This window comes from Lathyrus oleraceus, chromosome 5 (assembly GCF_024323335.1).
Source record: "Lathyrus oleraceus cultivar Zhongwan6 chromosome 5, CAAS_Psat_ZW6_1.0, whole genome shotgun sequence".
Lineage (NCBI taxonomy): Eukaryota > Viridiplantae > Streptophyta > Magnoliopsida > Fabales > Fabaceae > Lathyrus > Lathyrus oleraceus.
The window spans coordinates 624,905,236-624,928,896 of NC_066583.1; the positions used below are offsets into that span (position 1 = coordinate 624,905,236).

The 23,661-nt window shown below is 31.8% G+C and overlaps 1 protein-coding gene across 1 annotated transcript; it reads right to left on the reverse strand.

Moving 5' to 3' along the window:
* Positions 1-11,440: 11,440 nt before the first annotated feature.
* Positions 11,441-14,765, reverse strand: LOC127087240 (protein FAR1-RELATED SEQUENCE 4). Its single transcript, XM_051028101.1, has 4 exons — positions 14,599-14,765; positions 12,302-14,467; positions 12,167-12,214; positions 11,441-12,041 (listed from the first exon to the last, which is right to left on the reverse strand). Exons 2-4 carry the CDS (start codon positions 14,345-14,347, stop codon positions 11,901-11,903), a joined length of 2,235 nt encoding a protein of 744 aa, XP_050884058.1. The 5' UTR covers positions 14,348-14,467; positions 14,599-14,765; the 3' UTR covers positions 11,441-11,900.
* Between the last annotated feature and the right edge of the window lie 8,896 nt (positions 14,766-23,661).

A 23,661-nucleotide genomic window follows, 5' to 3' on the forward strand; every position in this document is an offset into this window, starting at 1 on the left:
TAAGCTAAGGATGCTTCTATAAAAGTCTTACAATTTTGTTACTGAGAAATATTATGCACTGAAGTCTAACATACATGGTAAAAAGGATTACAAGCATCAACTTATGTAATTTCTTTGTCATTTTCTGTTTTGGTTGTGGTGCAGCGAATTTGATGATTTTTTAATTATGATTTTCGATTATGATTTTTGATTTTTGATTTCTGATTATGTAGTGAATTTGATGATTTCTGATTTCTAATTATGCTTGTCTGGTATAAATGTTGGAACTGACCTATCAGTTTGAGCATTTTCCATGATATTTATTCATTGTCATATCAGTAATAGCAAGATAATCTTCAATAATATATGGAGATATTATTCCCATGATAATACTCTTCCTTGTCCTCATGAATACTGACAATGTAACAGAATAAAGAGTATTCATATTCGTGTTATTAGGATGAAGGTTTACTTTTCGTTATTCAGTATTTAGACTTAAGATGAAGGTTATCAATTCAAAAAATTTATCACATATAATAATGGCTCTAAATTTCTAAAACTGTGTTAAATCTGATATTCATAAAGTTTGTGTAATAGATTTGATTCTAGCATACTAATGAAGATGAATTGAATTTATATCTACAAGTTCCTTCTCACATCATGCATAATATATATTGGACTGTAAACATTAAATGTCAAAAATCATTGCGAGTCGAAAAGTGTAAGTTGTGCGAGGTTTTAATGAACCAACACGAATTTGTCAAAATGTCCTATTTGAGAGGGAACCTTTTTAGAACATCTTTTTATGTTATTTATTTATTTATATGAAAAAAAATCAAATGGCTTGTCATATACTAATTTTCAAGTGTCTCTTATTGATTTATAACTATGACCACAATCATATAAATGGTCTCATCAACTTCTTTCCATTTTAATGGTTACTTTCACTTATACATGAGTAATTTATAAGGGAGACAATTGATATCTTCATTAACCTCATTTTATTTGAAAAATATAATTATTTGAATGCCGACTTCTATTAGAGATCAATACACATGAAGATATAAAAAGTTTTAGATTTAAGAGTTTAATTTAATTTGTAAATTTCTTTCAATTGAATATATTTCTAACTATATTTGTGCATATAGAGTATTAGGTATAAATTACTGGATTTTTTCGTGATTTGAGTTCTATTATTTGTTTAAGGATGAGTGAAGACATCATCCTCTAAGATGAGTTTAAAATTTAGATTGTTTATCTATACATATTTTGATAATTGAGTTGATTTTGGTTGGTTGAATCTTATGTGTAACTTAATATATTTTATATATTCCTAATCACTTGATTTTCATATAGATCTCAATCAACTTATTTTTATTTTGAAGGTACTGCAATATGTCTTTGGTGCTCATTACATTGTTATATGCTGAAAGACTTCATATATGAGTTACTAGTGAGTGTTCCAAAATACAATGTGTACATGTGCAAGTTCGAATGGATATAAATTAAGATAGAGTTAAAATATTTGTGTCAAGATTTATCTTGTATGGCATTGACAAATTAGCATTAATAGTAGCGACTAAGTTATTACTTCAAAATGTCGTCAAATTCAATTGAATTTATACTTATCATTTGTCTTATTCATAAATGTTAATTTTTTATATATTTTTTAACCTTTTTTTATATACAATTAAATTTATATGATTATTATTTATTTTATAATTAAATAACTCATTTCAAATTTACATTTATATTTGAATATATTTTCAATTTTATTAAAAAAAATAAAGTAAGTATTTTATAAGATACTTATTTCCAGGATATCCGGCGCCAAACATGGGATTATGCTTTATTAATATTTGGAAAACATGTCATTTTAACAATCTATTCCATGAAGAAAATTCATTCACGCAATGTTTTGTTTCATTTACGATAAACAATTAGTGGGCACCCCGACAAGTATGAAGTGTAATCCTCTAGACTAAATACAGGCAGAAGGAATCATATGTACACTCCACAAAAAAATTTAAAAGTAAGTTTTTTGTTTTATTTAATATTTATGAATTTTATTTTATAAGAAAATAAACTTACTGATTTATTTTGAATGATGATAAATATATTTAATATGATTTAATTAGAATTTTTTTATATAGAAAAAGATAACGTGTTATGACATTTCTCATCCACATTCTAAAAACAACATTAATAATTAAGTCAAATCAATATTTAGACATCAATAAACATAAACAAGGTAGAATTCAAATAGAGTATTTATAATCTAATTCTTTAATTCAAATAATCAAGCAAATTTCTTCCATAAATGAGAAGTAAGTTTAGGTTAGGAACTATAATCTTTAAATTTATCTAGTTACATAATTATAATAGACGTATAAACACAATATCTCATAGATTTCGAATCTTCTGATAGTGGACAGTGGAGGCCCTGGAGGAGGTCATTTTCCATGTCCGTGTCATTTATCCCCATTGGTTGGCGAAGACGGTTTTGGCATTGCAAGAACTAAGAGGAGTGAAAAAATGATGAAATTGGAGGTAGAGCAATGCAATGATAAAGCAGAAATGGATGATTCAAAGAATTCAGAAGAAAAGGAGAAAGCCCCCAATAGGGGAGCAAACTCCACTAAAGAGAGAATAACCTACATGTTAAAAGAAAGAAATACAATTATTAGAGGAGAGACTGTTGTGAGAGTTTTTCTTTAAAAGTAAGACCTTTGTGATAGACACACCACATATTCACCTAAAATCTTAAGGTAATAGGTGAGTGGGTTCTCTCACTTATAAATACTCAAGTCTCCATATGTACAACCAATGTAGGACTATTGTCCATACTACTTACACTTAACACATTCTCAACCGAGACTCCCACAAAAAAGGAGACGACATTTATCCATAGAAAAAAAAATCTACATAATTTTTTAGAATTTATTGTGAGGACATAAAGTCATTTGTCATGTAGAAAATGTCAATGCATTAGAAATCATTGATTTCTATGATAAAGAGAAGATTAAACATAATTTACTAAATATGTATCAACTTATTTTAATACATGAGTCTCTTATATATAGAGAACTCATATTGTTGTTTAAGTGTCATCCTATAATCATTCAATTGTGTTTCTTCTCGTTTCTATTCTCTTCTCTTATATTTTAGCTGTGTTATAATTATTTCATGTTATTCTGATACCCAACAGTGGTATCAGAGCATTTGGTGTTGGTCCATATTCTGCTGCAAATATTATTCACGGTGAAATTGTGCAAGCCGGTTTAATTGAAATTACCATGACGGTAAAATTTGAGATTGAGAAGTTCAATGGGAGTAATTTCTCCCTGTGGAAATTGAAGATAAAGGCAATCTTGAGGAAGGATAATTGCTTAGCAGCAATTGAAGATAGAACTGAGGAAATATCTGATGAGAAGTGGAATGAGATGGATAACAACGTTGTTGCCAACTTGCACTTAGCATTGGCGGATTCAGTTTTGTCTAGTGTTGCCGAAAAGAAAACTGCAAAGGAGATTTGGGATGTTCTCATAAATTTGTACGAGGTCAAGTCACTTCACAACATAATTTTCTTAAAGAGAAGACTCTACACTCTTTGAATGAGTGAATCCACATCTGTGACAAATCACATCAACACTCTTAATACGATGTTTGCTCAACTTACATCGACAAATTTCACCATAGCAGAAAATGAACGTGCAGAACTTCTACTTCAGAGCTTACCAGACTCATATGATCCACTTGTCGTCAACTTAACAAATAATAATGTTATAGACCGTCTATACTTTGATGATGTTGTCGGAGCTATTCTTGAGGAAGAGTCCAGGCATATAAATAAGGAATACCGTCAAGAAAACTCAAAACAAGTAGAAGCTTTGACAATGACAAGAGGCGGATCAGTGGAACGTGGCCCCAGTGGGAGCCAAAATCATGGTAGATTAAAATCTCGAAGTAAGATGAATGTGAGATGCTACAATTGTGGCAAGAAAGGGCACTTGAAAAGAGATTGTTGGTTTAAGAAGAATGGTGAGAAGTCTTCTGAGGCAAGTTCATCTCAAGGATGTATTGCCAATACATCTGATGGTAGAGAGATTCTATATAGCGAAGTAACAACTAATTCCAAAGGTAGTAAACAGCTCACTGATGTTTGGATAATTGATTCAGGAGCAACATGACACATGACTCCTCGACGAGATTGGTTTTACACTTATCAACCTATCTCAAAAGGATCAGTGTTCATGGGAAACGATTACGCCTTAGAAATTGCTGGTGTCGGTACTGTCAAAATAAAAATGTATGATGGTACAATTCGCACAACTCAAGAGGTATGACATGTGAAAGGTTTGAAGAAAAATTTATTGTCTATTGGACAATTAGATGATCTCGGGTGCAAGACCCATGTTGAAGGTGGGATCTTGAAGGTGGTGAGAGGTGCTCTAGTAGTGATGAAGGCAGAGAAGCTATCTGCAAATCTATACATTCTTATGGGAGAGACGTTGCAAGAAGGTGATGTGTCATTTGCATCAACTAGTCAAGAAAACTCAACGACAATGTGGCATCGCAGACTGGGCCACATGTCAGAACGAGGCTTGAAAGTTCTTGCGGAACGTGATCTCTTACCCAGGCTCAAATCAGTAAGTCTACCTTTCTGTGAGCATTGTGTGGTAAGCAAACAAAATAGATTGAAGTTTGATAGATCAACTACTAAGAGCAAACACATACTTGACTTGATTCATTCTGATGTGTGGGAGTCGCCACAAATGTCCATAGGAGGAGCAAAATATTTTGTATCATTCATTGATGATTACTCCAGGAGATTGTGGGTATACCCAATCAAGAAGAAGTCAGATGTGTTTTCAATATTCAAGCAATTCAAAGCACTAATTGAGCTTGAAACTGGAAAGAAGATTAAGTGCTTGAGGACAGACAACGGAGGAGAATATACAGACGGTGATTTTTTGGCATTTTGCAAGGAAGATGGTATAATGAGACAATTTACAGTTGCTCATACGCCTCAGCAGAATGGTGTAGCAGAGCGGATGAATATAACTATCCTAGAAAGGACTAGAGCTATGTTGCGAACTGCAGGATTAGCCAAGTCATTCTGGGCAGAAGTCATGAAAACTGCCTGTTATGTGATAAATAGATCGCCATCAAGTGCAATTGGTTTAAAGACTCCGATAAAGATGTGGAAAGGAAATCCAACTGAGTATTCTACTCTACATGTGGTTGGTTGTCCTGTGTACGTGATGTACAACTCCCAAGAAAGAACTAAGTTGGATCCAAAATCCAGAAAATGCATATTCTTGGGCTATGCTGATGGTGTCAAGGGGTATCGCCTGTGGGATCCCACTTCTCGCAAGGTTATTGTCAGCATGGATGTAATCTTTACAGAGAATGAACTGCAAAGGGAGCAGGAAAATGACAGTACTTCTAAAGATATCACTACTTTTCATATAGATGGAAAGTCTGTAGAAGATTATTCTTTTGAAGCAGAACCAGAGCACGAGGTACAAGAACTAGAGGAACCTGATGGTGTTGAAGTTCGACGACCAACACGTCAAAAAAGGAAACCAAATTGGCAGTCAGACTATGTTATGGAAAGCCATGATGCATATTATCTTCTAACAGAAGATGGAGAAGGATCAACCTTTCAAGAGGCTGTGAGTTGCTCAAGTGATTCTCTATGGATGGCAGCAATGCAGAAAGAAATGGAAGCCTTACATAGAAACAAGACATGGGATCTTGTTGTACTTCCAGAGGGTCGGAAAGCCATCGACAACAAATGGGTCTATAAGATTAAGCGTGATGGTAATGATCAAGTGGAAAGATATCGTGCAAGACTTGTGGTTAAAGGATATGCTCAAAAGGAAGGAACTGATTTCAATGAAATATTTTCTCCGGTGGTTAGACTTACCACTATCAGAGTAGTGTTAGCTATGTGTGTTGCTTATGATTTACATCTTGAACAATTGGATGTAAAGACTGCTTTTCTTCATGGAGAACTTGAAGAAGAAATATATATGCTACAACCAGAAGGTTTTGAAGAAAAAGGAAAAGAAAACTTAGTTTGCAGGTTGACCAAATCTCTGTACGGTTTAAAGCAGGCGCCGAGGTGTTGGTACAAGAGATTTGATTCTTTCATTATTAGCCTTGGATACAACAGGTTGAGCTCAGATCATTGTACATATTACAAGAGGTTTGAGGAAAATGCTTTCATCATTTTGTTGTTGTATGTGGATGACATGTTGGTGGTAGGCCCCAACAAAGATCAAGTCCAAGAATTGAAGGCACAATTGGCTAGGGAGTTCGATATGAAGGACTTGGGGCCAGCAAACAAGATTTTAGGGATGCAAATTCACCGAGATAGAAAAGATAGGAAGATTTGAATTTCTCAAAGAAATTATCTACGAAAAGTTTTGCGGCGCTTCAACATGCAAGACTGTAAGCCAATATCTACCTCACTTCCTATCAATTATAAATTACCCTCAAGTATGAATCCTAGCAATGAAGCAAAGATGATGGAAATGTCTCGAGTACCCTATGCATCAGCGGTGGGAAGCCTTATGTATGCCATGATATGTACAAGGTCAGACATTGCACAAGCAGTGGGAGCGGTCAGTGTAACACCCCGAATAGAATATAATTATATATATATATATATATATATATATATATATATATATATATATATATATATATATTTGTCGTTATTAAATATTTGGGGTATTTTAGAAAGGTGTTACAGTCAGTCGGTTTATGGTAGATCCTGGTAAAGAGCATTGGAATATTGTGAAGAGGATCCTGAGATACATTAAAGGAACCTCGGATGTTGCATTATGTTTTGGAGGATTGGAGTTTGGTGTTAGAGGATATGTTGATTCAGATTATGCAGGTGATCTTGACAAAAGAAAATCTACTACAGGCTATGTGTTTACAATTGCAGGAGGGAGCGGTAAGTTGGTTATCCAAACTGCAGACTATTGTAGCTCTATCTACTACAGAAGTTGAGTATATGGCAGCTACCCAAGCATGCAAGGAAGATATATGGATTCAAAGGTTATTGGAAGAGCTCGGATACAAACAACCAAAAATTATTGTGTATTGTGACAATCAAAGTGCCTTGCACATTGCAAGAAATCCAGCTTTTCATTCCAAGACAAAGCACATAGGAGTTCAATACCATTTCGTTCGTGAAGTAGTAGAGGAAGGGAGTGTGGACATGCAGAAGATTTACACAAAAGACAATCTAGCAGATGTTATGACAAAGCCGATCAACGCTGACAAGTTTTATTGGTGCAATTCTTCTTATGGCCTATCTAAAACGTAGCAACATGGAATTAACAAGGGATATAAATTTTGGAAACAAACAAAATGACTTTAAGTGGGAGATTGTGAAGACATAAAGTCATTTGTTATGTAGAAAATGTCAATGCATTAGAAATCACTGATTTCTATGATAAAGAGAAGATAAACATAATTTACTAAATATGTATCAACTTATTTTAGTACATGAGTCTCTTATATATAGAGAACTCATATTGTTATTTATGTGTCATCCTATAATCATTCAATTGTGTTTCTTCTCATTTATATTCTCTTCTCTTATATTTTAGCTATGTTATAATTATTCCATATTATTCTGATACCCAACATTTATTTCTCTTCTAATCTATCTAATATGACATAATTTTCTATTTCTATTTTTTTCTTTTTTGATGCCAAATTTTGAAACGTATTTTATAAAGTTGAAGAATCTTCTAATCAAGTACCAAAAATATAACTTTTTATTTATATTTGACTATGTCCAAGAAGAAGAAAAAAGAGTTCGGTTCCGTATAAATTTCATAGTTTTTTAAGCCATCATTTACTTCAATGCTGGAGAAGAAACTACTTAAGCCTTTCAAAGAAAAATAATTGTTTTGCAGATTTTTCTGAGAGTTCAATGAACAACATTTGAGATTTGTTTATTTGATTACCTGTAAAGATGTTTCAAGCTTTTCAATAAAAATAAAATATAAGGTTTATTTTCAAAGTAACATATTTTAAACTTATAGTTTATAATTTGTAATTTATAAATTTATATAATAATAAAAGATTTATTTGATAACATTAACTTTATAATAAACTAATGAAAGTAATATATTATAGACTCCATTTATCTCCTTATTTGTTTGTCTTATGCATGGACTAGATTAATACAAGTTTATTTTATTATTTTATACTTTATTTTTCAAATAACGCTTAGTTTATAATTTATCTTTTTTTTCAATTTTACATTTATTATTTTAATTAAAATTTATTTTTATCTTTTATAATTTATTTTATTATTAAATAAAATATTTTTTATGTTATTTTATATTTATTAACTAGTTGAACCGTTAATTTTATGAAATACTTTAAATTGTTTTATCGATTATCAGTCATCAGTCATCAATTATAAACTATAAATTATCGATTATCAAGTATCAACCATAAAATATACGTTATCAACTAACTTACTAACCAACTTCTATTTTTATTAACTCGTTGAACCGTTAATTTTATCAAATACTTTAAATAACTTTATCGATTATTAATCATCAACCATCAACTATAAACTATGAACTATCTATTATCAAACATCAACAAAAAATGTACGCTATCAACTAACTTATTAACCAACTTCTATTTTTATCAAATAAAGCAATAATTAATAGTTTAATTTATCTCTCACATATAGTCGTCATTCACAATTACTTCATCCTTCTCATAAAAAGCAGTATTATATTTGAATAATGTGTGATTCTTAAGAAAATGATTAGATATGTTGATTTTAATGATAAAACTAATATTATTTACTAGAATGTCTTTATTAGTTGTAGTTAATAGAGTTATTGAATGAAGGAAAAGTTAATAAATAGGATATATTAATTGAAAATAATAACAAAATATTCCATTGATATTGTAAAAAAAGATTATTAAAAAAAATTATAAATAAAACATTTTTTATGAGACAGATAAAATCTATATCATATTACTTATATTATTAATCTATCACGTTTTACAAAAATCTATATCTAATGATATTTTACATTTCACATATGAACACCATCAAAAAATGAACAAAAGAATTGTTTTGAGTAGAAATATTTAAGAGAGAATAGAAGTGTCTAAATTTAAAATAATGGTATTGTGAATGGATTAAAATAGACAACTAAAGAAGTAATTAAACTTTAAAACAAATGAAATTTTGATTACATCGTGTATATTTCTCTTAAATTCTATGAACTTTTAAAATTATTTCTTTTGTTTCGTCTAAATAATAAAATTCAGATACTAATATATATATATATATATATATATATATATATATATATATATATATATATATATATATATATATATATATATATATATATATATATATATATATATATATATATATATATATATATATATATTTGTTTAAATGTTAAAATTATTCTCGAGACTTCTAACACACACCCTAATTTATATTCTCGAGACTTCTCATCCCGAGACTTCTCTTCAACTCGTCGAACCTAATTTTCTTCAAGGATTTTATGAGTATGTCAGCTAGTTGTCATTTTGTCTTACAATTTGTTAACTTGATCCCTATGAAAATGATATCTCATCTCTATGTGTTTACTTCGACCATGACACATTGAATGATTCGCCAGAACGATAACTGACTTGTTGTCAACAAACCACTTCATTTTTCTAGGTTTCATTATCTTCAGCTCTTTGAGCAACATCTTTATTCATGCTGCTTGACATGTTGCATATGATGTAGTCAAGTACTTAGCTTCATAAGATGACAAAGCCATAATGCTTTGCTTCCTTGAGCTCCATGAGATTGGAGCACCTTCTATCATGAATATGTAGCCACCAGTACTCTTCTTCTCGTCTTGATCTCCATTGAAATCTGAATCAGTGTAGCCATATACCTTCGCATTTGTGTTGGTTTTCTTCTAGGGGTGGCAAACGGGCATGCCCGCCCCGTTTAGACCCGCCCCGCAAAAGCCCACAAAAAAACGGGACAGGGCGGGGCGGTCATAGTTGAGGATGTGGGCCTAAAACTTTGGCCCGCCCCACAAAAAAGTGAGGGCGGGGCGAGGAAAGCCCGCTAGCATTGCACTCTTTAAACCTAAAAATGCAAAAATTTATGTAAATACATGTGTTCGCAAAAGCCCGCAAAAAAAACGGGGCGGGGCGGGGCGGACACATTAGAGGGTGAGGACCTAAATCCTTGTCCCGCCCCGTACTAAATTGCGGGCAAAACGGGCATGTCCGGCGGGTCGGGCCCTTTTTGCCACCCCTATTTTCTTCTGTCTTAGCATCAACACACCATGATTAATCATACCTTTGATGCATCGCAACACTCTCTTGACTGTAGTGAGATGACATTCTTGGGGTTTCTCCATGAATATGTTCAATAGTCTGACACTTTGACAGATATTTGGCATAATATTGCAAAAAACCCTCAAGGATCCAATGATTTGTTTGTACAGTGTTGCACTTACAAACTCATCAATTGTATCCTTCCTCAACTTTGCTCCAATTTTTAATGTCGTAGCAACTGCATTATAGTTGCTCATTTTGAACCTCTTTAACACATCTTGGGCATACTTCTTTTGATGCAGAAACACTTCTTCACTTGTGTCTTTGAACTTCATCCCTAATAAATATAACAAATTCCCTCGATCGGATATTTCAAACTCTTGCATCAACTTTAACTTAACTCTTATTATCCCTGCTTCATATACACTTGCAATCAACAAGTCATCTACATACATGCATAAGATGATTCAACTGACCCTGTATGCATCATTGACACACACTTCATGTTTAGAGACACAATTTGTGAAACCTACTTCGATTAGAAAACTATCTATTCTCTTATTCCAAACTCTTGGGACTTGCTTCAAACAATATATAACCTTCTTCAACCTGCATACCTTCGACTCTTGCCCTTTGATTTTAAATCCTAGTGGTTGATTAACATAAACTTCTTTTTTTAGAGATCCATTCACAAAAATAAACAATTATATGTATCCATAATGTCCTAAATGAATAGAAGGATTTTGTTGCGACCTTGTTAGGTGTATAGGTTAGTTGGGGTACATAGAGCTCTTTCATTAATGGCTGCTTGAAGTAAAAAAATGCTAACTTTAAATTTGTGAAAGAATGAAGGAGATTACTCTTACCATCTTAGTGTGCGACCTGCACTCCTGAAATCCTGAGAATACCCCTAACGTTTGAAGATGTATCTTCTGGCGCATTTAAAATCAAACCAACAAAACATTGCAACTAAGACACATTTATTTTGCCTAAAAATAATCTAGAGTTGCATCTCCAGAACTCGGAGATATATCCCCGAATGCTAAAGAATAATTACAAGTCTTCTTTTACCGAGTGTCTCTTTTGAGGATAAAAACACTGTCCGGAACAAAATCCAAATCAAACCTTTTCCAATAACTTCAATTTCAAATAACCATTCTATCTATGCTGAAAGATTGTTATATTAAATATATATTTGCGAAGTGAAAGGCATGATGCCTATTAGAAAAAGCATCGAGAATCCTGGGAATTTTGGTAGTATAACATGTCAAAGATTCTTTTCTGATTAAATTGTTTCTTTTCAGAATTACCTGCTATTAATATCCTCTCAAAACAATATATCTTTCGCCATTTACGCAAATCCAACCGAAGCATACGTCGATGGCGAGCTTATTATTGGAGTACTCTGGTTCTCAAGTTTTTCGAAAGTCACCTACTCACCTTAGTCTCTCCGAAGCGCAGATATTATCAAGTTTAACATGTACCGTGTCTTTCGGAAGTTGCGTCTCTTATATACAGTTCAATGCATGTGTCTTTAGATCCATCTTATAAGAAAACTTATTCAGCTAAGGAGGAAGATGGTTGTCATGCAAATGAGTTGAGCTTGCATTGTGAAACGGGGACGAGACGTTATGGAACATAGCAGCCGGCACCATGCTGTGGAACTGCATTGGCACGACATTATGTGACCTTAGATCAGTTGGCTCCTGTCACAAGCAAATACCGACATTTTAAATTTGAAACCATATGTTTAAACTCGAAAAACAAGCATTTCTATGAAAGGAAATTTGATCATTCAGCATAACATAGAAAAAATCAAAGCATAACATACCATTTGTTGAAAACCATTGTTACCACTTACTACTCCAAGCTGAGGTACCTGTAACATAAAGAATGCCAAGTTAAAGACAAATTTATAAGAAAACAAGTACGTCGCCGTGATCGGTAATCACGAAAAAAATCTGACCTTTCCTTTATTTCCTTCAATATTTTCGATACCTCCTAGACTCCTACCAGCCACACCAGTCCTCGCAGCTTTCTTACCCGTATTCATCTTTGGGTCAGACACCTTATCGGTAGATGTACTAACGGATTGATACTCTTCTACAACATTGCAACCAACATGAGTACTAGCTAAGGCTGCATTCTCAACAGAGTTGTTCAAATTCGCGCATTGCTTTAGAGCTTCACTTAATGCACTTAAAGCCATATGGTAACTTTCTTGAGATAAAGAACCTTCTTCGCCCAATATTATGGCTCGTCTGCATAAATCATTGAATCTCCGGACCTTGGATTGAACGTCTTCCAGTTTTTCACCTATAGGATGCCTACTTAAAGCAGCATTTGTCCATCTTTTCAATATATACTTTGTCGGGATGTTAAAAACACCAGACATTTGGAGAACGACAATCGCATGTCTACAGAGGTAACCCTTATACTCAAACAAGTGACAGGAACAACATATATCTGAGTTCGATGTGTTCCATTCTACCGTGTAGTTCTGATCATTTTCAAAGTCTTTCACATTATAACTCGTAATCACGCCGTCATTTTCTCTCTTTAAATGGCAAGCAGAAGCACCCAAAACCTCAAACTGAAATTTTTGATAGATTTCGTGAGTGTAAACGAACAACAATTGTTTTTCAAACGGGGAAGGAGACTTTAACTCGGGTGTTTCATGCCAAGCATCAAAATTTGCTTTGGCTTCCTCTTCGTATCTATCTTCAAGAATCAATCGGTACTGCTCGATAAATTCTCTCAGTGAAGTATCAACTTGGACATATTTATCGAACAAAGAATTCAAACTTTCTGAACGCGAGCTAGTACATAAGCCGGAAAAAGAAACATCCCTCATAAAAGTTGGCACCCAAGATGATCGATCTTCGTACAAGGATTGGACCCATTTAACATCTCGAAGTTTAAACCTATCAACCAGCTTCCACCATCTCTTTTCAAATTGGTCTTCTGTCCATGACTTAAATATACATTTCTTGAACTTTTCCATAAAGCTAACATGCCATGCACCTAAAAATTCGAGATGTTTTGGTATCTTTTCGAAAACATGCCACAAACAAAAACAGTGACGCGTTCCTGGAAAAACAGCAGCAACAGCAGCTTTAATAGCGTCGTTTTGGTCGGTCAGAAACACTTGCGGAACACGCTCTCCCATTGCTATAAACCATGTGTGCAGTAACCAGGCAAAAGTATAAATTGTTTCATCGGCTATCAGTGCGCATCCAAGCAATGTCGGTTGAACATGATGGTTAACTCCAACGAAAAGTACCAACGGTATTTTATACTTGCTAGTAAAATACGTTGTGTCAAAAGAAACAACATCAGCAAAATAACCAAAATCTTCCAACCCTTTAGAATCAACCCAAAACACATTCCTAAGTCGATGCTCTTCATTCAAATCAATCGCATAGAAAAATTTCGGATTCTCTTCCTGCATATGCATGAATAATTCAAGAAGCAACTGAGCATTCCCTGGTTCTAAAACCAAACTCCGTCCTTTGTCATTTTGACGATTCATAATATATTCCAAACATTCAACATTCTGATAAGCACTAAATAACTTACCACCTGCAGTCGAGTTCTTCTTCCGCCGCATCCGAACATCATTACTCAACGGATCAGAATTCCGATGACTTCGAAAAAAATGAGCTTGAGCGGGCAAAAGCTCATGATTATGCTCCTTCACAAAACTAAAAACATACCATTTACCATCCGGTCTTCTCTTAACATGCAAGCTTGCTTTACAGCCGATTTTCGGCGACGGACGAGGATTAATCGCATCGTCGGATTGTTGCTTATTACCATATCTTATACATGAAAACTTAGCATCAATAAATTCCTTGGATGCCCTAGACCGACGACTACTTAACTTAGCAGTACCAAACCCTACAGATTTAGCATATTCTTTGTAAAACGAATATGCAGCTTCATGAGACTCAAATTCCATTTCATTATTAGGTTCTGGAATTGTATTACCCATTACATTAGAAGAATCCATAGTTTCTACAATAACATTCAGATTTCTCAGATCCACCCAATTTCCAAAACAATTGATTTTCACATGTTCGACATACAAATTATACAACAGTTTTCCTCAATAATCTGATTTCAATTGTACCTAAATTGAGGAACAATGATTTATTCAGAAATTAAATTAAACAGTAGCTAAAAAAAATGATTTTTCTGATGTACTAAATCAGTTTTTTAAAATCACGTTGGAATAGTATTTGGAGAAGTGAAAATGAAAACCTGGACGGATTTGTGGCTGTTTGCGGCGGCCTAGGATGAACTCCGGCGAGGTTTCCGGGAAGTTAAGAAGTTCAGTTCTGTGACATCAAGTTGTTTGTGATATTACAAGGGGAAAGAGACAATGGCTGTTTTTTTTTTTTTTGAGATGCTGAGTTTTGTGTTTTACAATTTAATTGTTTTTTTTTGTTTGTCAAAAAATTTTAGATGATGTGTTTTTTTTTTATGAATAATGGGCCTCTTCAAAATGAACTATATTCGGCCTTGAAATAGAATACCATGTTCTTCTTGGAGTTTTATCCTGCCACCCCCACAGTTTTACATGCACCCCCACATGAGTGTATTTTTATCATAACATCCTGTGATTTTTTAAGTTTTTAAAAAATAGTGTATTTTTTGGATTTTTGGAAAATGTGTGAGTTTTTATCGGATATTTGCAAGATTTATCGAGTTTTTATCGGATTTTTGAGGATTCTATGAATTTTTATCAGATTTTTGGGAATCTCATGAGTTTTTATTGAATTTTTTAAAGTTTAGCGGTTTGAACTACCAGATTTTCAAATACACTACCGAATTTTTTAAAACTCTGATTTTTTATTGGATTTTTTAAATACACTACCGGATTTTTCAAAAATCTATGTGTTTTCATCGGATTTTTCAAAAAATCTATGAGTTTTTACTGGATTTTTTAAAATAACCTATGAATTTTTACCGGATTTTCAAATATAATACCGAATTTTCAAAAAACTATGAGTTTTTACTGAATTTTTTGAAAAATCTAATTTTCAAACAATTTATTATTGTATCGGATTTTTCAAAATAATTGGTAGTGTTAATTTTAGTTTTTTTCGTGTATGAGAAATGAATGACTGGATTTTAAAAAAAAAATCTAAAAAATTACAAAACATAGTAGATTTATAAAAAAATCTGGAGTGTTATATTTATTTTATAAAAAACGTGTAAATATGCATACTAGACTTTTAAAATACACTATTAGATTTTTCAATTTATACTAGAATTTTTATTCGCTCTTTTTTTATTAAATTTTAACAATGACGTTTTTGCAATTATGAAAACATGCGGGGTTGGGTCAAACTGGGGGGTGACAGGATAAAACACTTCTTCTTGGTAGTTTCTTTTTCTTAAGGGTTGTTCTTCCCAGCCTTATCGATGAAGAGCCATCTTTAAAAAACTCAAAAATGTCATTGAATAATACGCAAGTTAACCTCTAGACCATGATCCGTTGTCGCACACGGGTCAAAAATGAGTTAAAAAAATATAGTATAACGAAAGCGACACTCGAGTCCTATCACAATGACTCTCGAATTGGTTTAACTAACCGAATGAAAGAGGAGGATTTTTAAGGTTCAAAACTAAAATCAAAGAGGGTTAAGGTAAAAGCAAGATTGATAAATAAGTTAATCTACTGTATTGATTTTCGACTTATCATCGATTCTTATAATTCCATTTCCCTAAGAGGATTCGATTATAATACCCACATTTGGTAATATATGATGTATGTTCCTAATTTTCAAATTAAGCAAACGGATTTAAGCGGTCGTGAATTAAGCAAACGCGACTTTATCAACTACGATAACTAAAAAGCTACGCTAACATGTTTATATTTAAGGATCATACAAACAATCGAATTTAATTAATTCTATCCTATAAGCAGCAATCGAATTAAGCAAGCGAGTTTATAGGAAAAATTGAAAAGAAATCGAAATTAAACTGAATTTTATAAAAACCTCAAAGTAGAATCTGAATACAGTAGATCAGCTCTTTGAGAATTAGCTCTAAATAGAATTCGTAATCTCTATTTTTTATTTCGTGAATGCTGAATAATGAATCATAAAACTACTAATTTGTTTAAATAGAGTAAGAGAATTTGGGTCTAATAGCAACCGACCCGAAAAACTACAAAATCGGTCCAAAAACTAAGTATTTTCTTAAGTCTGAACTGAAAACGAATTATTTGATTCTTCTGAATTCCGAATTTGCTTCTAGCTTCAACATAAAACTTGTAGCTTGTCCTCTAAGCTTTCCAACGCATATTAGAAAGCGGCAATCTGATTCTCGTAGCTTAAGCTATGACACGTACAACGAGAATGTGTAAATAACAGTTTATTCATAAAATAGGCATAACTCAACTTAACTTCCAAAAACCTATTAAAAACAATTAAAATAATGTGAGAAACCATATAAAATTCTTAATATAGAGTAAAAGATAGTGTATTAAAATATGTTGTAGTTTATTAAATACAAGTGTGTTCCAAAATGACAAATGGTGGAAGTGAGTTAATGCTAATAAATGCATGAGATAACTCTTCATGAATTTTGAATTTTGAATTTTGAATTTTAAATTCGGAGATTATAACTCTTCATGAGATGTTGCAAAGGCGAAACCATGCAACTGTTGGTGAAACATGTTGCAGGCCAACCATTATGATTATTGAAAAATGACATTGTTTCACCAAGGGTCGCTACCTTGTGAAACAATATCAACATGGCCTATAAAAGCATAAATCCGGATTCAGAATACACACACAAAATCCGAAAATCCTCTAAATAATTTCAGACGCTCTTCGCTGCATTCGGGTTTTCGTCGGTCTTGCGCAAACTCGATAAAGTTGAATTATCCTGGGTATTCCTGCATCAGAACTCTAAGACAATCGAAAGTGCTTGAAATACTATAAGGAAAATGTTGCGTTCACGATTCAAGTCTGAATCCCTTTAATCTTTCCGAAATTTCTAACAGTCTTATAGTAATTTCAAATAATGGTTATCAGTGCTTCAGTTTCAAGCATCAAAAAGAAAAACTCAAGAAAGAACACAAGAAGAATCGGTATTACGAAATTTGGTATGATTTTATTATTCTTCATATTAATTAGAGCACCGTGAAAATCATGATATCAAGATCTAAATATAAAAGTTTTCTATCAATTAGGATCAGAGTCAGATTATTGATATTGTGATTTTTTGATAATAACTAATTGATATGATTTTGAATTAGATTTCTTTAATAACTATAATATTACTTAATTTAATGGTTTTCATGATTTTTAATAGAAAAGTAATATCAGTATCATGATTTTCCATTTGTTGGACAAATTATTACATATTGATGGTTGAATGATATGCATCTGACAATACATGAATAAATCATGATTACGCAATTATATTATACTTGATTATGTAACCATTTTTCCATATGAATAGAAATTGAAGGGTCTTGGATATAATAGGAAGAAATATGTACATTTCCACATTGGTATTGTATATAATAGAAAAGTTTTTATTCCAATATGGGATATGGAATTCATGATATGTAAATATACGTATTGTGCATTCATGATATGTAAATTTGTTCCATGATAGAAGTGCATGACAATATGTTGTTTTACTTTAAGAAATAGAGAAACATGTTATGCCCTTTGAAGGAAACGGAATTATATATACAGTTTTAAAAGGTTTTACAATATAAACATATAACGGGTTCTATGTTGTCTTCTTCCGACATATTGATTGCCATACGGTGCCTTATTTTGGTGACATATAAATACTACTTATTATATATATATATATTATATGTATGTTGCATAACAATTCAAGTTGGTATGAAATTATTATTTTTAAAAAATACAGGATGTTCCTTTGTTTATTTTTAAAATTAATTTGTATAAAGGATAATTTGTGATTCAATAAGGTATGTAAACATTATTCAAAGATGAATCATGACTTATATAAACTTTTGAATTTGAAGTCTAATGTGACTATTGAATTCTAATATATAAAATTTTTGAGAATCTTATCACAAAGAATAAGGAATTTGATATTCCTACAATGAAGACCCTTGTGAGGAGGGCTCTCCACATATTGTTGAAACACAAACCAGAATTTCTTCATGGATTGCTGAAACATAATCCTAAATTAGAATAAGAAAGAGAGTCTGAAAGGCTAAGGATCTAGGATCAAACAAAATTGATAATCAATTTATTTCTTTTATCTAATGGAAGGAAATAGTAAGAATTTTGTTCGTAAGATTCTTATTATTCTTCAAGTGGAAGATGATCCTATGACTTAAAAGGAAGGAATCAACAACTTCAAGGGACTCATCTTATTTAGAAGGAAGTATCATATTGTGATGGTACACTAAACACCTACAAGTCTAGATTAATGACCAATGGTGTTTTAAATAAAAAATGTGTTTATCATTTGATACATATGCACTAATAGCAAGCACAACAAAATTAGAGCATTGTTTGCATTAGCTTCTTTGCATGACTTTATAGTTCATGAAATGGATGTCAAAATGAAATTTCAATATGGAGATCTCGATGACGAGATTTACATGAATCAACCATAAGGTTATGAATAAAAGGGGAGACACACAACTTAAGAGGAGACAATATTTTGTCATCATCAAAAGGGGGAGATTGTGAGGAATAAATCTTATATCTAGTTCAATTTTGATGAAGACAAAGATTATCAAAGGAGAAAAGGTTCAAAAGGTTCATGCACATCAATGATGAAGTTAATTAAGAAAGTTGAACATAGAAATTCAAGTGAAGATTTGAGACAAGTGAACATAACTAAGGTACTCGTTGAAATTTATATTATACTAATTTAAATTGCTCATAATTTCATTTCTCACTTCATCTAAAAACCTTCTTACATCATCATGCATGATTATCTAAAAACATTATTCATTTAATTCTTGTTACAAGTGTTTGTACACAAAGTTGTGTGAGAATATTATGATATTCACTCGTATTCATATTGATTATATGATTGATCATTAGCAACAAGATGAATGGAATTTTAGAAACAAAGAGGTTTCAAACTTTCATATTCAAGATGAATGATCTTGGACTAGTTGACACATTTTTGGGGATTAAAGTAAAGTGAAATAGTGGGGGTTGTGAACTTAGTCAAACACATTATGTTGAGAAAATGTTGGAAAAGTTCAAACACCTAAACTTTAAGGAAGTAAACACTTCATTCGATCCTAGTGCCAAACTTCAAAAGAACAATGGGAGAACTGTGGCACAACTGGAATATGCAAGTGCAATTGGATGTCTAATGTACTTAATGCAATGCACCAGACCTGACATAGCTTTTGCAGTTAGTAAGATGAGTAGATTTACTAGCAATCCAAATGATGAACATTGGAAGGCCATAACTAGAATTTTCGGATATTTGTTAAAGACCAAAAATCTTGGCCTTCATTATGGTAAGTTTCCTGCCGTACTAGAAGGATATACTGACGCAAGTTGGATATCAAGTGTTGGAGATTATAAATCTACAACTGGGTGGATATTCACATTAGCTGGAGGTGCGATTTCTTGGAAAAGCAAGAAACAAACATGCATTACTCTCTCAATCATGGAATCGGAGTTTGTGGCTCTTGCGTCTGCTGGACAAGAAGCAGAATGGTTGAGGGACCTCTTATTGGAGGTTCTGTTAGCTAAAGACAATGTTTCAAAAGTATTGATACATTGTGATAGTCAAGCCACCCTGGCTAGAGCGTTCAGTGAAATGTACAATGGAAAGTCTAGACACATAGGTCTTAGACACTCTCTCGTGAGAAAAATGATAAAGGATGGGATCATTTCACTAACATATATACAAACAAGCTATAATTTGGCTGATCCATTTACTAAACCACTGGCCAGAGATTTAGTAAAGACTACCTCGAAAGGTATGGGATTAAAACTCCTTGAATAAGGGTTCTGACAATGATAGCAACCCAATCTGAAGTTAACACATCTTAACCTAAGATTCAATGGGTAACAACAAGTCGTTGATTCAGAAGGTTATGCAACATTCTACGATAATGTTGATGATTACAAACTGAGGGTTGAGTTTTCAAAGAAACTCTTAATGAAGTTCTATATCAAGGAGGATACGTATCTCAAGAAATAGATATGAATTGAACTTCACCTATATGAATTTCAAGATGGTGTCGTCTTAAGGTGAGAGTTGGAGTTTCTCTCATGAAAAATTCATGAAAACACGAAAAGCACATGGCCATAAATAGTGCTAGGCGAGATATGTAGGCGAAGAACCTCTAAAAGTGTGTGTATAGCAACGCCGGTCTGATCACATGGGATAATGGTTCAAAGCATAGCTACCTAACTTTCCGATTAGGCTTTGCGTTGTCTTTACTAAGGTTAAGTTCAAATCGAAAGATACCTAACTGTATTAACACTTTTTGCTTTCTATATTCTGGAATTGGATTTGTCATTATTAGAACAAGTGGGGGATTGTTGTAATTTATTAAATACAAGTGTGTTCCAAAATGACAAATGGTGGAAGTGAGTTAATGCTAATAAATGTATGAGATAACTCTTCATGAATTTTGAATTTTGAATTTTGAATTTTGAATTCGGAGATTGTAACTCTTCATGAGATGTTGCAAAGGCGAAACCATGCAACTGTTGGTGAAACATGCTGCAGGCCAACCATTATGATTATTGAAAAATGACATTGCTTCACCAAGGGTCGCTACCTTGTGAAACAATATCAACATGGCCTATAAAAACATAAATCTGGATTTAGAATACACACACAAAATCCAAAAATCCTCTAAATAATTTCAGACGCTCTTCGCTGCATTCGAGTTTTCGCCGGTCTTGCGCATACTCGATAAGGCTGAATTATCCTGGGTATTCCTGCATCAGAACTCTAAGACAATCGAGAGTGCTTGAAATACTATAAGGAAAGTGTTGCGTTCACGATTCAAGCCTGAATCCCTTTAATCTTTCCGAAATTTCTAACAAAATACACTGATCAACACCCCTTATACACATCAAAATATTTCATTATATTGATAGAAGGGTGAGTCTAGAGGTTAAGTTTCAGACTAATCCTTGGACACATTTTAAATCCATGATAGTGTATTTATTTCACAACTAAATGGATATTATAGAAGTTAAATTTTATATTAACCCTCATGCGAGTATATCTCCCTCCTAGACAATATTTTTGTTATAAATTTGACATATTTTAATACACTTTATATTTAAGATATTTATATAAAATATTCATAATTATTATTCAATTAAACCATAAACTTATGTAATACAATCAAAATACATATTTAAAGTCAAAATGCAAATCATATATTATTCACAAAATACAAATTATTACAATATAAAAATAAAGTCGACTATTGTGTAATAAAAAATCTCATATCTAGCATAATCTTTCGTTTATCATCAAGCATTTCGCATTGAAATAATATTCATATATAAAATGAAATTTACGGCAATCAATATAATACACAACAGGAAAATTTGTTTTAGTAAACACATATTTATGATTTTTATGATTTAAACTTATACATGTACAAACTTATCCGAAAAGGCATCATGAGCATAGGTTCGAATTCTATAATCAAACTAATATCAATATGTGTTTGAAATTATTGGAACGAAAACGTTAAAAATATAATAAGATAGGTTTTATAGTATGGGCTAATTTATTTTATCTTTTACAAAAATGGATTTCTTTTATATTTTTGAAAATAAATTTTACAAAAATGTTTTTTAAATTATTATAAATTTTTTTAAATTTATTTTTTATAACATAAACTCACATTATCAAAGATCAAAGTATAGTCAAAATCACAGTTTCTTTAAAAAATTCTATTTCAAAAATGATTTTTATAAAAAGTTATTTAAAATAATTTTAAAATTAAGTGACTTTTTAAAATTTTAATATCTATTTTTTTTTTAAAATCAAAATATATTACACTATAAAAATTATTTAAAAAAATCAAAATAAACCGACTTTATATTACATTTTACATTTAGACAAAACTGATGCGTACGGAGTACATTGATGATTTAATTATTTAAAAATAAGATTAGTATAAATAGACTGTTTTTAGTAGTTTTGTAGTGATGAGGAAAAATATGGTGAATTTGAGTTTTTAATTCTAAATGTATTTTTTATTAAGTTTAAAAGTCTAACATTTTCAATAATACGCTTCAAATTCAATAATACAAATGATAAATTTAGATTTTCGAAAGATTTCTAGGAGATTTCTGGAAAAGAGGAAGGGAGAGAAAAAATTTTTTGACCAATTTTTTCATCCAGGATGTGTTTATTTATTGGTTTCAAAATTTATTCTTGAAATTGACTTTTCTAAGAATTATATTTTCGAGAATCTCATATCCCTCCTTATGTTTATCGTAATTTGTTTATATTTTTATAAAATTTAATTAGTTTACAACTATAGAAAAACACATTTTAATAATTGTGTTCTATTTTCTAAATTAAAAACCTATTATCATTTAACATAGAAATAAAAAGTTAAAAAAAACTATATGTAAATTTTATTTCTAAAAAAATATTTTTTTAAAAAAATCTTTTTTACCAAATATGGAAATGATATGTTTTTAAACAAACAGACCCCATATTTATATATTTCTGTTGTGGCTTTCAGTTAGACTCTCTCAATCTCAAATATCATTATCACTATGTCATTTGTGGGACAAGAGTTCCCTCAAAAAAGTCCTTCCACCTTTCACTTCAACGACTATTATTTTATGATTTTGTTGCTTATTAAGGACATTTTGTTGGCATGCTTCTATACTTGACTACCGCAAATTATATATATTTTCTACTCATTAATTTTCAAGGACATTGTCAAGACAACTAAGGCTCTATTATTTCATCATTTTCATTGGTATTTCTTGGTATATTTTTATGTGATTATCACAATTGCATATGCTTAACATCTCACCAAATCCAACGTGAGACGTGAGATAATTTAATGCATTATAAGTTGATAGATATGTTAGGTTTGGTCTTAAACAAATCGAGATTCTTACTATGTCTTTAAGGAGCAGCAAAATAATTATTACCTCATCGTTAACCCAAAGCAAATAATCCAACTTGTGGGAATTAGGAGTATGTGTTGTTGTTGAAGCCATTCCGTTTGAGGTTAGCTTTTGATACATAAGTAATATTATTAGAGACTTTGGCTTTGGGTTACCTTTTGATACATAAGCAATATTATTATGTTTATTTTTTTATTTTTTATGAAAAGATTAATTC